Genomic DNA, 15,935 nt, shown 5'->3' with positions numbered 1-15,935 from the left:
GAGTCCGGCGTGACATGAAAACAGATTTGGAAATTAAGAATCAAATAAAAGCATCGAATTAATTCTTGAATTGCAACGGCCTTAGCACATAGGTAGGATTCAGTCGCCGTCGAGTATCCATAGCTACCTAGGTACTATACCTACCTGCCTAGGTACTAAAAGGTACCTGGCACAACACCTTGGCCACCAAGCGCTGTGAAGCCCCACTGTCGAGAAGCTCTTCGCAACTTTTCGTGCCATATCACCACACTTCATTCACAATTTGCTTGATGCGCCGCTGACGAGTGCGAATAGACTATTTCCACTGAAGGAAGCTTTCTTCAAGTATAAAAAGGTCCAAGACGGCCCGCCGCACCTCGATAAAGCGTTTGGGTACAATGGCCAAACGGCACGCCACCGAGGCGCTAGAAGACTTGCAGGGCATCGCCTCGCCTTCTTCCAAACGGTCGCGGACGCGCGAGGCCGAATCACCCATCGAAAGGAACAGCATCGCTGGCGCGTTGGATAACAGCGACGCGAATGGGAACGTGGCAGCTGCGGACGGCGACGACGACGACGACGACGACGACGACGATGACAAGTTTGAAGGCGCGGATACAGCGCCGGTGACAGCACCGACGCGGCAAGCCAACCCGGCCGCGGGCTACGACGACCTGTACCTCGACACCATCGATCGCAACGTGCTCGACTTTGACTTTGAGAAGCTGTGTTCAATATCGCTCTCCAACATCAACGTCTATGCGTGCCTGGTGTGCGGGCGCTACTTCCAGGGCCGTGGGCCGAGGTCGCACGCCTACTTCCACTCGCTCGACGAAGACCACCATGTGTACATAAACCTCGAGACGCAAAAGGTCTACGTTCTTCCTGAGGGCTATGAGGTCAAGAGCAAGGCACTCGATGATATCAAATATGTGTCGGACCCGCGATACACGAAGAAAGAAGTCATGGAGCTGGACCGCCCCGTGCCCGCAGGCGCAGACGGCCGCCAAAAGAGCTGGACGCTGGGTGGCAAGGAATACGTGCCTGGCTTTGTAGGCATGAACAATATCAAGGAAAACGACTATCTCAACGTCATCGTGCAAGCGCTGTCGCACGTCGCACCGCTGCGGAATTACCTGCTCCTTGAAGACTTTTCGGGCAAGTCAGAGCTGGTGAAGCGATGCAGCATCTTGTTCCGCAAAATTTGGAACCCGCGGGCTTTCAAGTCACACGTCTCACCACATGAGCTTCTACAGGAAATCTCACTGCGCTCTAATAAGCGCTTTACGCTAACAGCGCAGTCCGACCCGGTCGACTTTCTCTCATGGTTTCTCAACAACCTACACCTCGGGCTGGGTGGCAGCAAGACGCGACCGGGCAGCTCCATGGTGCAGCGCGCCTTCCAGGGCCGCCTCAAGGTTGAGTCTCAGGCCATAACAGCACGCGCCGATGCCGGCGACCGTCTGCGCTTCGAGGACGCGGGCGAAGTCAAGGTAGATATCGTACGGTTCCTGCTGCTGACGCTGGACCTCCCTGCGGCACCGCTCTTCCAGGACGAGCTAGAGAAGAACATCATCCCGCAAGTGCCGCTGACGACCATCCTCAACAAGTACGACGGCAGGTCGGCGCAGGAGCACCACGCCCAGCGCAAGCGCTATCGCCTGTTGCATCCACTGCCCCCGTACCTGGCGCTGCACGTCAAGCGCTTCAGCCAGAACAAGTTCGTGTCGGAACGCAACACGACCATTGTCACATTTGATGCGCGCAGCCTCGATCTCGCGCCCTACGTCGAGCCCAGCCCGGCGGACTGGCCGCCCGGGGAACCCGTGTGGTACGACCTTGTCGCCAACGTTGTCCACGAGGCTGTGCGCACTAGGGAGGATGTCGCCGACACGGGCGAGGAGCGCAAGACTTGGAAGGTCCAGCTTCGCGACAAGGCCACGGGCGAATGGGTCGTCTGCCAGGATCTCTTCGTCGATAAGGTTCAGAGCGAACTGCTGTATCTTGGCGAGTCATATCTACAAATCTGGGAGCGAAGGCGAGAGCCCGCAGGCAAGACCAAGGCCAGCGCAAAGTAGCAAGCGTGAGCGCAGAAACGACTATTGTCGAATGATTATGTAACATAGCAACGTTGTTTAGAACAGAAAATCCAGGCGTTGGGTCTCTTCTTTTCTGTTTCACCTTTTTTTTCTCGGCGTGAGGCTTTGCTAGTTTACTATACGAACTCTTCTATAGTATTGTATAGATGACCGTGTAACAGAGCTCGACAATATTTCTACAGAAGATAATATCAATACATGCACTACGAGAGGGTCTGTCAAAAGTACGAGTAGTCAGAATCGGACTGGCACTCCTCCGTCTCTAGCCAAGAAGTATCCCGCCCTCGCTAGGTTGATTAGGTTCGCGCTCTAGCTTGGGTACTATTCTGATCCGGCTTCGTAAATTTGTCAGTCGCCTGTGAGCAGTGGAACCGTGCAAGAGCGAAGGCTTGAATATAGTAGTTGCGTCAAGTCAGGTCATGGCATATGATGGTTGCATACTATACCAATGCCAGGCGAGATGTCCGTATCTCTGCTTTTTGAGCACTGTGTCACACTGTCACGCGGTACGAATCCATTAGCTGTCTTGCTTGCAAAAAGCCCTTTCAATTATTCCAAGATCAAAGCTCCCTTAGAACATGCGCTATCCAGCCAGTGGTTGTGCCGGAATCAGCACTTTATAATACATGTCCGCCTCCCATCCGGTCACTGAAAAGATTGCGTAGGTATCACAACCTGATTGCCCACCTGCTCAAAGTCCTTACCATCTTCCAGGCAAAAAAGGACGAGGCAAATTTGAAATAACCAAATGTTCCGCCGTCTTCCATGCTCCCGCCATATATTCACAAGGGTTCAATACAATGAGGAATTACCAAGCTCGATTCCCCCTCGCAATCGTAGAAGCAAACTCAAAGGGAAGGGCCATGGCTTTTCGCCCTGAGCTATTCGCAAAAGAAAGGCAACAGCCGCAACAAAGGCACAGACAATACAGTAACGAATCAAAACACAGAAATACATCAGGGCGCAAAGGTTCAAGGAACAAGTCAGACCCATGAGTTTGCTCTCTTCTTATTCCAGCTTTTTGTTCTAGTATACAGTAACGCAACAGCAGGCTTGGCATTTCAATCGGGGGCCATTAGTCGTGGCCCTGTCTTGAGCCGCCGGCATTTCGTTTGTCGTTTTGGTGCTGAATAGCCTTCTCACGGCGCTGTTCATCGATGGCAGTTCGCTGCTGGATACTGGAATCGTGACTCTTGAACTCAACACGGGTGTTGGGTGGGAAATTGAGGATCCGCTTCATGGTTTCACTGCAGAGTAGTCAGTGCTTGCTCAAGCCGAATTTCCTCGGGCTGGGCGTGGCAACACTTACCGAATCTTGAGCACACGTCCACCGTCAGTCCGGGTCCAAATGCTCAAGATGTCTTCGCCGTTACGCATGCTGAGCACCGCTCCACAGACTTCCTCGCCAGCATCCCCGAATTGGTCACCAATTAAAGAGAGCAGCAGGTCTTCCCAGTGTCGATCAGCGACACCCTTCTTCATTCTAACGACCCATTTTCCACCATTTCTGTTGACCTCATCCTCCCAGATAGGACGGATGTCCTTCTTGAAGAGGTGGTAGTCCGACACAACCGGCAGAGAGGAAGGTCTCTTCAGGTGTGAGTAGATTTCCCAGAATTCCTCTGCCGTACGCATAGTTGCGATTCCATGGAGCGTATTCTCGTACTCGATGTATCCATGGGCCTTCGAAATGGGCGGGCGGTACCAGAATGACCAGGCGTCTTTCAGCGGGTGTATCTGGCCAACAGCTGTCGCAGAAGGCCTGGCCTCTGCTATGGAGGCCATGCTTCGGGTCTTTCCAACCGCCCTGGAAGGTTCTTTTCCAACAGCTTGCTTGGGCACGGCCGATGCCATGGCGGAATCAAACGGGTTGCCTGGCGTCTTTGGCGTCTTTGCGGAGCCAAACGATGCAAAGGCGCCAGAGCCTAGACCAAAGGCGCTGGAGGCACCGGTGCCCGTGGTCGGCGAGGCTAAAGCGCTTCCCGGGTTAGAGGGAAACCCTCCCGACTTGCCATCTTGACGTCTGGAGGAGGAGGCAAATCTGCCGGAATCACCTGTGGCGCCGTTGGCTGGCGTCGTCAAGGAGAGCTTGCTGGAGCTGTTTAATGATTTAGCTAATGTTTGTAAGACTCGCCAAAGGTGTCAAGGCAGGTACTGACTTTGTGCGACGAGCCCATAGGTTATCCATTGACGTGACGCCGTTTCGCTACTCTATGATGCAAGGCGGCAGTTGAGCGCAGGAACGGCACCTGGCAAGGGTCGGGGGAGGGCTGCGGGGGAGGCAACAGCGGCAGCGGACGGTACCGAGGGCGTAGCGAGCGAAATAAGGTATGCGATGGGTCGGGGTCGATGGTAACGATAGGTTTGCGTCGTCAAAGGCGGTTCGGCAGTGAGCAAAATCGTTGTGGGCAAGTAGCGAGGGAGGGTTCCGGGCACGCGAGCTGAGCAGCGTTGAGGGTTGACGATGGCAGTAACGGTGCGTGTAATCTGGAAGCAGTGGACTGGGGTCGAAATTGCGCAAATGCGGGCGGTACAGAGACGAGTTCGAAGGGTATTTGCGCGAGTAAGAGAGGGATGTGGTTCGATGGGCGATGGTGGTGTGTTGTGTGGATCAGAGGTTCAAAGAGAAGAAGAATTCTACGTGAGGTTTAGGTTGTTCTGGGGAGGCAGGCAGGCAGGCAAGCAGGCGGGTGGGTGGGCAGAGGTAGGTGGCAGGCACGCTGTGTGTGTGGCAGTGGTGGCGCGGTGATTGTGGTGGGGAAGCCACGAGAGCAACGAGCCCCCAGTGAGGAACTGTTACTTAGGTACTCCGTAACTACTGGTATAAGCATGCGATGTTGTGACGTGATGTGCTTCGTTCTGACTAGGTCACTACTTACCTAAATGCATCTGGTGTGAAATCTCCAGAAGGAAACAGGAAAAAGAAAAAAAAGCAAGCGGCCTCTGCCTATTTCAAACCCTCCCTGCCTTTCTGCCCATGAGTATCTGCAGTGAGGACAAGAGGCTACCTCAAGTACACTAGGTACCTACCCGGTAGGTAATTAATGTGGTGATACCCAACCCAGTTGCCCAGGCAGTTGCGTTCTAGCCCATTTTTAGCCACTTGATACTACTCACGAAGTAGATGAGAGGTACCTAGGTAGACAAGAGCCTGCATAAGGTGCCTGCCTCCACGAATATCCATGTTCAATTCGCCGAAGTAGTTTGTGGTGTACCGCGGCCGCTTAGTCGCAACAGTGGTGTGCGAGGCGCAATTCTAACTCTTCAAAGCACTCGGATCTGTGCCTGATGAGTTCTGTACACTGTCCTGATATTGAAATAGCGCAGAGAACGGGTTGCTAAGGGTTGAAACACTGCAGCAATTTGATTTCTGATTTTGTTCTTTATCCTGCAAGCCTTCCATATACATGTTCACAGTTGTTCCGACATTGAGGTGACCCCCCGTCCCCGAATGGGTCAAATTGTACACCCCACTATTACCACACCATGCAAGGACCTCCAGCTCTATATCTTACCAGTCAGCCAGTGAACAATGGCCCTTGAATTAATTAGAGAGTAGAAGTACTTTCTTGATTCCTTTTTCCTTCGACATGCCTTTCTTTACCTTTTTGTTCTTCGCGATTTTCAAGGTATTTTTTTTTGTAGTTGCACGTTCATTACTACGAAGAGCTCTCGTTAGCAGCCATCGTACCCGCCCACGCTGCTTCTACGGCCCACCCGGATTTTCGTCTCTCTCTGGTCATCTTATCGCCGCTTATCAGCACCGCCGCCAAAAAAATTTCCCCAGCACCCAGGTACCAACCACTCGGCCACCGACGTGCGCACAGTTTTACCAAGCGCAACAAAAGAAAACCAGCACAGTCACGCGATCGGTAGAGCATTCGAGCTCAATCGGACACCATGGCGCCCAGTCGTACCCGTACTATGAAAAATAAGAACGCCGCGCCCAAGGGCGCCGGTGGCAAAGGCGGCAAGCGCTCCGACACCGACGGCGTCTCCAAGGCGAAGAAGTCGAAGGGTCCCGTCACCTCCAAGCAGGTGAAGGATAAGAACGTCAGCGCACTCTTCAAGAAACCCAAGAAAAAAACATATTCTGAAGCGCAGCTGGGCATTCCCACGCTCAACATGGTTACACCCGTCGGCGTTGTCAAGCCCAAGGGCAAGAAGAAAGGCAAGGTCTTCGTTGATGACCGGGTACGTCGCATAACTGCTCCACCACATCACACGCGCGTGCGGTTGCCTGTTGTGTTCGAATTTTAGCCTAACAGTGTATAATAGGAAAGCATGAACACCATCCTCTCCATCGTCCAGGCTGAGAAGAATGGCCAGATCGAGTCCAAGATGATCAAGGCTCGCCAGATGGAAGAGATTCGCGAGGCGCGACGGGTCGAGGCCGAGAAGAAGGAAGACGAAAGGCAGTCAAGGTTGGAGGATGTCAAGGACTCGCTGCGACGAAAGCGCAAGAAGAAGACGTCCGAAATGGACGAGGACAATGTGAAGGAGCTTCTCTCTGCTGGCAGCAAGGCAAAGAAGGCAAGCAAGAAAAAGGTTGCATTTGCATAAGCAACTGTGCTGTATGCATCTTCGCTGGCTTCATTCTGTTCCGCATTGTTTGGCGTTTTTGGGCGTACGGGTCATACCTCGGATTGGGCCAGTTTCGAAAGTTGAGCTGGAAAAGCTTGTCAATATCTCAAATAGCACTATATAACTATCGATTTACGTCTATTGTTCATATTTTGATGCCGTCTATTACTCGTGCATGTGCTTCCTGTTCTATGAAATCAAAATGAGTGGACGAGAACTAGTTCCAGGTCAAGCACTACATTTGAACCACGTGCAGTCTTCGTCGCATAGGGTCAAAGGGCGTGGGCACTTGGTCTACCTGGGCATCTTTGTTGGGCCTGATCGAGTCGAAGTCAACCTTGAAGGCTATGTGGTTCAAAAAGTTGTTCACAGGCTTGGTCAGCCATCGCGAGCCCCCCCACTCAAACCAGCAGAGATGCCCGCCGAGTGATGTCGTGAGCATAATGGTGTTTGGGTTCTGGCGGAATTCTTGGTACGGAAGAGCACCGTCAAGCGCAATCTATAACACAGTATCAGTCTACAAGTCACATAGAGCTGAACAATGGCAACATACTGGATCGTCCCTAGCGTTGACAGCTAAAAAGGGAATTCTGATGGACAAGATAGAGTCGCAGGAAGAGGCGTCTCTGTAATACGCGGATTCGGTGGGGTAACCCCAGGTCGGGCATCTGTAATTTGTCAACTGTCTATTGCATACGTGAGCTTTCGGGGGCTGCCAAAGCGACTTACTGGACCTCCCTATCGAAATCATGTAGATAGGTGACTCGCTCAATAGCTTCCAGGTCAAGATTTGTGTGCTCCTTGATCTCCTCCTTGTGGGTAACAATGAGCTGCTTCATAGATGCTATGATCGTCGTGAGTATGAGTAAATCGTTTGGCGATTCAATACAGCTTACCACCCATTACTCTCAGATAGACTTCTCTCCCCATCAAGGTGCTCTGCATTAGCTTACTGGCGCAATCCAGATTGAATGGATTCGAACAGACAACAGCCGCTTTAAGGACGCATTGTTCACCCTCCTCGGCACAATACTGCAAAGAATCAGCATCTTATCTTATAAAGAGGTTACGAAGACTTACATTTGTCATCATATTGGCACCGAGGGAGAAACCGAGTCCAAAAAGTGGTCTGTTGGGAAACTTTTCCCGAAGCCACTTAATCGTCTATACGGAACGTACGTCAGAAAGTGAGATCATTGACTAGGAATGAGGCGACCGCTTACCTGTCTCACGTCCCAGGTAGCGCGGGCATTGTACAGCACTCCGCTGGTAATTTTGCTTCCGGCACATCCTCGCGAGTTGACAACACACGCTTCCCAGCCCCCCTTACCGAGGAGCGGCGCGATGGTGTGCCTGAGGTAGATCTCGTGAGAACCGCCGGAGAGACCGTGCAGAACGACCAGCATAGGCTTCTTGTCATCAGAGCCTAGATTTTTCTCTTCCTCTTCCGTGTAATACACGGTTCGGCGCGGGAGAGTCGGGTCGCCTCCCTCAAAGGGCTCAACGGCAAAGTCAACAGCATACGACCCCTTGTACGTGGCATGGTCTGCATCAAATAGGCGGCGGCGGTAGAAGACTTGAGGTCCACTAGGCTTTGTCGCCGTCCACATGGTCTGGACGTGGCCATTGAATAGTAGTGGGTTCAGATGGCAGGGCGGCGTGGTTGCCTCGCAGATTTTGAGGAGATCCGTGTTCCTTCCATCCTTCTCCTTGATGGCTCTTGGTGCAGGAGAATGAGTAAACTCAATCTTGGCTTTCCCAAACCACTCCATTGTTCGAAGCGCTCCGGGAATAGAGTGTCAGAGTACAGTGAAGGTCGCTCGAAAAGCCAATGAATCGGAGCGAGCTTTGAAGACTGCGCTCCGGGCAAAAGCTGCACGGACCGAACAAGAAAAAGCTTTGAAGGGCCCGATGGCGCGGGGCGCAGTCAACTGTGTAACAAACGGAGGTCTCGGCAGACACGCGTACGCTAGCGATCGTTGGAAAGGATCTCAATATGATTAATTGGGGGGGAGGTCAGGACCAAGCGAGATCCCATCTATATATTGGAAGTCTTTAAAAACCGTCGGGGTAAATTTCAGATACCAGCAGTTTTTCCGGCCGCGCCATGTTGACATGACTTGCAATTTCGCAAGTCAAGACCCTCGTTGGCCACACAGGACGAGCCACGGACGGAGATTTAGTCAACGCCGTGGCCGACAATTCTGGTGCCTTGGCGCGCCGGCCCTTGTCTCCGGCTTACAGAATGGTTGCCTACCTACTCAGTGCCTACCAGCCTACCTACATAGGTTAGTAGGTACTCATTACCTGTACCAGCCAACCAGCCAGCTAGGTAGGTAGCTACTTAAGAATTCCTGGACCAATTGTCCTGCAGAACTGCGGTTTCTCATCACGTGACTCTGGCTACCCACTCTCTGGACAGCCTTTGATCCTCGCACACACGCCTCAGCATCCTTCCTCTTTGCTCGTCACAACTCATCACAGCCCAGCCCACCTCATCGGGGAGACAACTGTCCAGCTCAACTGTGCACAGATAATGGAAACGAAGAAGAGAAGTCTATAAAGGCTACACACTTTCGCGCGATGTTTCTACAGAACAACGATGGAAGCTGTGCTCATTGCAGGCTTCCGAGGACGCCCGGCTAAAATCAACCCGCGACCGGGTAGACGCTTATGAGCAAGGAGGGATATTGTCCAAAGGCGATAGGCTTTCCTGGCTGCCAAAAAGCATTGACGACGATTCCTGAAGATTACTACATGTCGCCGTCTAAGCTGCCATCGCCACGGCGTGGGCCACCATTCGCGAAACTGTACATTGAACATCAGCACGACAACACTTGAGCGGCCCAGCCGTGGACCTTGTTCCTTTGGACGAGTTGGCCTGACATATTGCCCTGACATATTTTGTGTGCCGCTTTGCCACCATGTACAAGCTCCCCGCAGCGCCATGGCGCGAGTTTCTACATGAGAAAATACCGCGTTTGCCCACCTTTTGACAGACAGTCGCAGGTCATTTTGTGAGGTCACGAAATTTTGGACAGTCGAGCCTTGGCATGCCTGCCGCACGGCTACAACAAGAAGCCAGATGATGTTGAAGTGAGGAAAGTCTACGCCAACGTTACAACTAACAGCCGCTGCGCTACGTGGACATGGGGCGGGGAGGTTGTTTCGGATCTGGACCTGGACTCGTAAATTTGATCTCTTGGATCATTCTGTAGTGCTCAATGCTTTCATTGCTCCTGTTGAAGACGCCCCGCGGCTGCCCGCGCCGTCTAACGATTGACAGTTTATCAACCCGCAGATGATGCGTTTCTGGGTGGATGATGGGGCTGTTTTCGCCAACATCTCAGCATATTCATGGCAGGCTGGATTCGGAATAGATTCAATGCTGGCATGTAGCCAACTTCCGCGGCTCAGGCTGAGCTGGACAACCAGGAGGGTAAGGAGGGTTGGTGAGCTAAGGAGTCTCAGGAGGCTTAGGAGTGCCGTTGCAGTCACCACGTGTGCAGCCATCATGCGCGGCGATGGACAGCTATACGGAAAAATATTCTCTCTGAAAAGGGACATGGGGAGGCACAGCTGTCCAAAGGATTTGGCACGACAAGACTTCACGGTTACCGTTAGGCTACTCCTCCAGTGGCTTGACTGAGTGGAGTGTCTTGGTCCGGCTAAGGTGCGGCGATTTATTGCTGGGAGCAACTGCACTAAAAACTCAGTCCGGTGTGCACCACCTAAAAGCACCTGCTCCACCACCATAGCCTCTGCGTCGCGACGCCTCGGAGATGAAGCCATGGAAGAAACCGGTCAACGCCGTGACCCTCGAGACAGATCTCGATCGAGTCGACGCTTAGGAGATTTAGATCGCTCGATATCTCCTCGTCGTTCTCGTTACAGCCCAGGCAGGACGTCGCACTCCCGCGTCAACGATGCACGTCCAGATTCAAATCACCAACATCACCGCCCCCGCGATCGCAGTAGAGGCCGGACTAAGTCTCATTCCTCCAGTACGATGCGGCCATCAGCTCCATCGGACGACTTGATTCCCCGTTTTCGTGAGAAGCAAGCTCGTGCTGTAGGGCAAGAAAGTAGGTCTCATCACAGCCGCACCCGCAGTCGCAGTCGAAGTCGTGATCACAGGCGACGCAGCCGGTCGCCATCATCAGCGAAGCGCCATCGAACCCGCAGCAAGAGTCCTCGCCGAAAACGGTCACGAAGAGACAACAGCCCCTCGAGAGGGACCCGTGAAGGAGGCTCCCATTCTACATCGAAGCGCCGGCATCGATCACCAGACGGCCGGAAGCCAGGATCTTCACGCAGACACGGCGATGCTCGTATCTCTCCAGAGCCACCCGAAAGCAATATCAGGCGATCAAGACGTGATTCGTTGCTAAGGACGCCTCCACATTCTGTCCGAGACTCTCGTCGCGGATCTAAAGACTCCCGGCAGCCACACCATAGTGATCACCATCGCTCAAGGAGCCGATCTCCAACTTCTCATAGCAATCAATCACATCGACCAGGCTCTATTACAGGTAATACTACTGTTGTAGAACCTTCCAAAGGGACAGCCATTTCCACTCAAAGAGAACACCAATCATCGAGGCCGTCTAGAGAAACCGATTTCAGAAACGTGGATCCTTCTTTGAAATTTAACGAAGACGACGAAATGAGGTCACGACAGAGCCGCGGTGGCTCAGGTTCTCGCTACAGAGAACAGAACGGTCATTCAACATCGCCTCAGTATCGACATTCAGTCTCTCCAACTCATCGCAACAATCGGCTTGAGTCGAGCTTGCACAACCGTGGGGGGCAGGAGAGTCGCCAAGGGCCGCCCACCGGGCCATCCTCTTCAAGATCGCCTCCATTTGACCCTCCCTCGGGCCCCAGTAACCGGGGACCTCGCCCCGGGTTTCGAGGCGGCTTATTTGCCGGTCGTGGGGCTCATCGAAACACGTCAGCATGGGGGAGCCAATGGAATCCCAACACTTCTCGTGGCACTGAGCAGCGACAAGGCAGTAATGGCGAGAACGATGCGACAAGCGCCATGGATATTGACGGCAAAGAACCCGATGACAAAGCATTCGACAGGTCGCAAGACGATCGAGGACTCGACAGAAGTGAGCGACCCCGGCAGGACGCACCCAAAGGTCCGTCAACGCAGACAAACTCGCCTTCGAAGTTCAGTTTTGCTTTCAAGCCATCCTCCAAGGCCGCGCCATCCGGCCCCAAGCCAGAGATTTCTCAAAAGTTCAACGCCCCAGCTCAGAAGCGAGAAATACAGCAAAAAGATGGCAACAACGAGCCTCCGCCAGGCGCACCGACGCAGCCTGCTGCACTTTTCGATCGAAAGCCTCCAGAAGGCCCCAAAATGGCACCCAGGATGCGGAAGGTGATCAAGAAGTTGCAGCGGCCCAAGCCACGGCCTACCTTGCCACCACAATTGGTTGCCTCAGACTCTGTCTTCTTCCGCAAACCCGGCAACGAGTCTGTCGTTGGCTCTGGCACATATGGCAAGGTTTTCAAAGGCTTGAATGTATACACCAAGGGGCAAGTGGCATTGAAACGCATTCGAATGGAAGGAGAGCGAGATGGTTTCCCTGTGACTGCTGTGCGAGAAATCAAGCTGCTTCAGTCACTGCGCCACCAGAACATTGTCAATCTCCAGGAGGTCATGGTCGAAAAGAACGATTGTTTCATGGTTTTTGAATACCTTTCTCATGACTTGACCGGCCTTCTCAACCACCCGCACTTCAAATTGGAGCCACCGCAGAAGAAACATCTGGCCAAGCAACTGTTTGAAGGTCTCGACTATCTCCACGTTCGTGGTGTGCTACACAGAGACATCAAGGCAGCCAATATTCTTGTAAGTAGCGACGGTATCCTCAAAATTGCCGATTTCGGGCTAGCCCGCTTCTACGCCAAACGGCATCAACTCGACTACACAAACCGCGTTATTACAATTTGGTATCGATCACCGGAGCTGTTACTGGGCGAAACGCAATACACCGCTGCTGTGGATATTTGGAGCGCTGCCTGTGTTATGATGGAGATTTTTGTCCAAAAGCCCATATTTGCTGGTGACGGGACTGAGCTGAGCCAGCTGGACAAAATTTACAACGTGCTAGGCACACCCAACCGACATGACTGGCCCGGTCTCGTGGATATGTCCTGGTTTGAGCTCCTGCGGCCAACAGCGAAACGAAGGAGCATGTTTGCCGAAATGTTCAGCACGGAACTGACGCCAGCGGCATACGAGCTCATGCAGTCGATGTTCTTATACGATCCGGCAAAGCGACCAACGGCAGAGGAAGTATTAGCACATTCGTATTTTACGACGGAAGAGCCGCTTCCTCGCCAAGCCACCGAGTGAGTGTCCCCAACTAGACAAACATTTTCGGACCTCAGAATGAATACTAACCTGATTTTCGCAGACTCGCGAATATTGGTGGTGACTGGCATGAGTTTGAATCCAAGGCTCTGCGCAAGGAAAACGAGCGTCGCGAGCGTGAAGCTCGGCGCGCCGCCAAGAACCCACCAGCACCAGCTGTTATTTCAATCACTGCCGGCACCGGGCACGGCAATCACTCCAGTCACAGTCAAGAAAGAAAACGCGGCACAGATGGCGATGAGGGTGCTCGAGATGCTAAGCGTGTTCACGTCGAGGAGTCCGCGTCTGCCGTGTAAGGATAACTGGGTGTAGGAATCTATAGAAGGAGCTTGAGAGAAACTCATAGCTGAAGCGTGTCTCGAACCAAAAGAACTATAGGGGAACCGGGGAGTGGAGGGAATTGATTTGTTCTCAAGTCGGGTGTTTGGCGGTAACTTTTTTTTTCTTTTACATAGTCGTACCCCACTCAGCGATACTTTTGATTTCAGTGGCTGGTAGTACTTGGTCTGGGAATTTCTCTTTCTTTTGGGGGCAAACTTGACGAGCATTCTTTGATGTCTATGCAAACGTAAACTATTGACTTTAGGCTCGAAGCCATATGCTGTTCAGTTCAGGCTATGTTGAACAAACAAGCTATTACGACAGTGTTACCCGCAGGATGCGAAGAGCCGGCGATAGAATGGGTATAGATATCAATAACTAATACATGCTTTGGTCCATCATTGAAAATCGACCGAAAAGCTACAAACATTCGCGCCTTGGTATATCTTGATCACTTCATGTGATGAATGCCATATTGTCATATCTCATTCCCGAGCTCAGCTCTTCCTTTTCTGTTATGTATCCATTATCTTTTTGGTATTATATTCACCTGACAAATCCCCGCAGATTATCATCTTGGCATGCCGTTTTCCTTCATTGCTCTTGCGGTGTGGGCTATGGGCTGTGCTCGACCTCTTTCAGCAGATTGCGCAGACTGCCTGCGGCGCGACCCTGCTGCGGCAAGGCGCCGGCGCCGCCAGCCGAGGAGCCGCTACCCCACGGGATCCAGCCCGCGAGCGTAGAGAGGAAGCCTGTTGCCGTAGTGCCGTCGACCAGAGACGCAGCGCCCTTGGTCGCAGGGCAGGGGAGCGGGTTGCCGGTTCTGTCCGACGAGGGCTGATGTGGGCGGTCGCAGGCGATGACGGGGACGATGTTTGTCACCGTTGCCGTGTTGGTCGCCGAGCTGGCAGTATGAACCTCGAGCTGGCTAGCGCTGGGCAGAGGTAGAGCGGGTTCACCCACGAGAGAGACAATGGATGCTCCATGTGATGTCGATACTTCGGCGCCGGTGGGCGGGGCGACAGTCGGCTTGTTGTCAATGAGTGCAAGGGACGATGACAGTGTACGCTTGACAGTCGGTCTTTGCTTGGTGAGCTCTTGCGGCGTGCGCCTTTCTCGCGCGCTGGTTGTTGACCCGGCCGGGGATGTGTGATGGGAAGTCTTGGTTGAGACTCGTCCACGTACGTCGTCGGCGATTTCAGCTGCCGATTTCTTCTTTGAGTTATCATCGTCAGATGAGCGGCTCGAAGACATGATGGTTTCCAAAGTACCCATGGCTCGACTATTTCTGCGACCGCCCAATCGCCGTTTTCGCTCTGTTCTTGTATTTGTCTCGTCGTCAGAAGTTATGGCTTGAAGTGTCGGTCCGTGGTTTTCCGTTCCTCGATAGCCCTCCGCAATGAACGAGTTGCCCGAGCCATGCGGTCCATAGTGCACTTCATACTGGTTACTAAGAGAATATCGTGACCTAGCGCATATTTCGGCTATCCTATCGAGGTCTGCATTGATGTCACTGCTCGTAGCTGTATTTTCTTGCTCATCCAGGTTTTCAAGAAAGCTTTTGAACGAAAACGCTTCGATTGGTGGCAACTTGGAATCCTCTGGCAGCGAACGGTTGACAAACTGCGGGTTTTGACCTCGCGCCCGTGCCATTATACTGAGCATACCGCTACTAGCCGAAGCCATCTTGCCAGTGAACGGAGATGCTCTCGTCCGTGAAGCAACAGAGCCATTCACCGAGCCAGCGGTGCTGTGGCCATTCCGGACAACGATTATTCCAGCACTGCTGCTACTGCTGCTGTTTCCACGAGGCATCCGATTTGCTCTGTTGGGCGGTGGTCGATAGTAGCTGCGAACAATGACCGGCTCCGAATACGTGGTGTTCTCGGCGCCGGTAGATTTGGCATATCGATGGCGGCTCGGGTAATGGCTGTTGTATTCTCGCAAGGCTTCAGTGCGGTGCTCAGCTGTGCTGTCATCTACCGGGATGGGACGACCCTCCGCTACAGAGGGCACTAGACTGGCCGAAGTCGAGTTAGTCTGAAAGGGGAGTCGGAAGGAGAGTGGTAAGGCGCCATGCGTGTGGCTGTTGTTTGCTTGCTGGGTATTTCCGTCTGGGCCAGCGGAGGGGCCATGCCGTGAATACTGGCGGCGTGAGACGGGCTGCGCTGCCGGATTGGACGTTGGCGACGACATGAAGGCTGAAGAGGGTTTATGACGTAAATTCGAAAGGAGGATGAACAAATCGATGAGGATGGGATATTGGGCTATATCAGGTGGTTGCAGTCCGTCAAAGACGGTGAAGAATTCTAGGTCAAGACTCTCCCGGTTTATGTGGCGGGATTGAGCTGCGGTTGAGCGTGTCGCAGTTGGGTGAGGGGGTGCGACATGTCGAGTGACGACTCAGTGCGACGGCATGCTGCCGGTATGCAAGGACGGAAGGGTCGCAAGCAGATCTGGTCTCAATATATCTTGCAGACTGTACCCTGTAGAAAATGAGAGATGATTTATGGCGAAAGAGGAGAGCGTGTTACGAGGAAGGGAGATGTGAGATGTTGTGGCAC

At 53.0% G+C, this 15,935-nt stretch overlaps 6 protein-coding genes across 6 annotated transcripts; 3 read left to right on the top strand and 3 right to left on the bottom strand.

The window, feature by feature from the left end:
- Positions 1 to 377: 377 nt before the first annotated feature.
- Positions 378 to 2,057, top strand: V2A60_010038 (mRNA splicing protein SAD1; the record flags this gene model as incomplete). Its single annotated transcript, XM_083261299.1, has 1 exon — positions 378 to 2,057. The coding sequence occupies one exon, from the start codon at positions 378 to 380 to the stop codon at positions 2,055 to 2,057; it is 1,680 nt and encodes a 559-aa protein (XP_083117425.1).
- A 1,096-nt stretch (positions 2,058 to 3,153) lies between these two features.
- V2A60_010037 (translation initiation factor eIF 4e-like domain-containing protein) lies at positions 3,154 to 4,266 on the bottom strand (the record flags this gene model as incomplete). The annotated part of the gene is made up of 3 exons (XM_083261298.1): positions 3,154 to 3,325; positions 3,388 to 4,176; positions 4,238 to 4,266. 3 exons carry the CDS (start codon positions 4,264 to 4,266, stop codon positions 3,154 to 3,156), a joined length of 990 nt encoding a protein of 329 aa, XP_083117424.1.
- A 1,712-nt stretch (positions 4,267 to 5,978) lies between these two features.
- On the top strand, positions 5,979 to 6,641 carry V2A60_010036 (uncharacterized protein; the record flags this gene model as incomplete). Its single annotated transcript, XM_083261297.1, has 2 exons — positions 5,979 to 6,272; positions 6,357 to 6,641. 2 exons carry the CDS (start codon positions 5,979 to 5,981, stop codon positions 6,639 to 6,641), a joined length of 579 nt encoding a protein of 192 aa, XP_083117423.1.
- A 256-nt stretch (positions 6,642 to 6,897) lies between these two features.
- Positions 6,898 to 8,434, bottom strand: V2A60_010035 (Alpha/Beta hydrolase protein; the record flags this gene model as incomplete). Its single annotated transcript, XM_083261296.1, has 6 exons — positions 6,898 to 7,161; positions 7,216 to 7,330; positions 7,392 to 7,506; positions 7,616 to 7,694; positions 7,743 to 7,826; positions 7,886 to 8,434. 6 exons carry the CDS (start codon positions 8,432 to 8,434, stop codon positions 6,898 to 6,900), a joined length of 1,206 nt encoding a protein of 401 aa, XP_083117422.1.
- Positions 8,435 to 11,706: 3,272 nt separating this feature from the next.
- On the top strand, positions 11,707 to 13,346 carry V2A60_010034 (CDC2/CDK family serine/threonine-protein kinase; the record flags this gene model as incomplete). The annotated part of the gene is made up of 2 exons (XM_083261295.1): positions 11,707 to 13,028; positions 13,094 to 13,346. The coding sequence occupies 2 exons, from the start codon at positions 11,707 to 11,709 to the stop codon at positions 13,344 to 13,346; spliced, it is 1,575 nt and encodes a 524-aa protein (XP_083117421.1).
- Positions 13,347 to 13,986: 640 nt separating this feature from the next.
- V2A60_010033 (uncharacterized protein) lies at positions 13,987 to 15,567 on the bottom strand (the record flags this gene model as incomplete). The annotated part of the gene is made up of 1 exon (XM_083261294.1): positions 13,987 to 15,567. One exon carries the CDS (start codon positions 15,565 to 15,567, stop codon positions 13,987 to 13,989), a length of 1,581 nt encoding a protein of 526 aa, XP_083117420.1.
- Between the last annotated feature and the right edge of the window lie 368 nt (positions 15,568 to 15,935).

The sequence above is a fragment of the Cordyceps javanica genome, chromosome 7 (assembly GCF_051103115.1).
Source record: "Cordyceps javanica chromosome 7, complete sequence".
In the NCBI taxonomy this organism is placed as follows: domain Eukaryota; kingdom Fungi; phylum Ascomycota; class Sordariomycetes; order Hypocreales; family Cordycipitaceae; genus Cordyceps; species Cordyceps javanica.
Note: the sequence above shows the minus strand (reverse complement) of the source record. Positions and strands in the feature narration are given on the sequence as shown.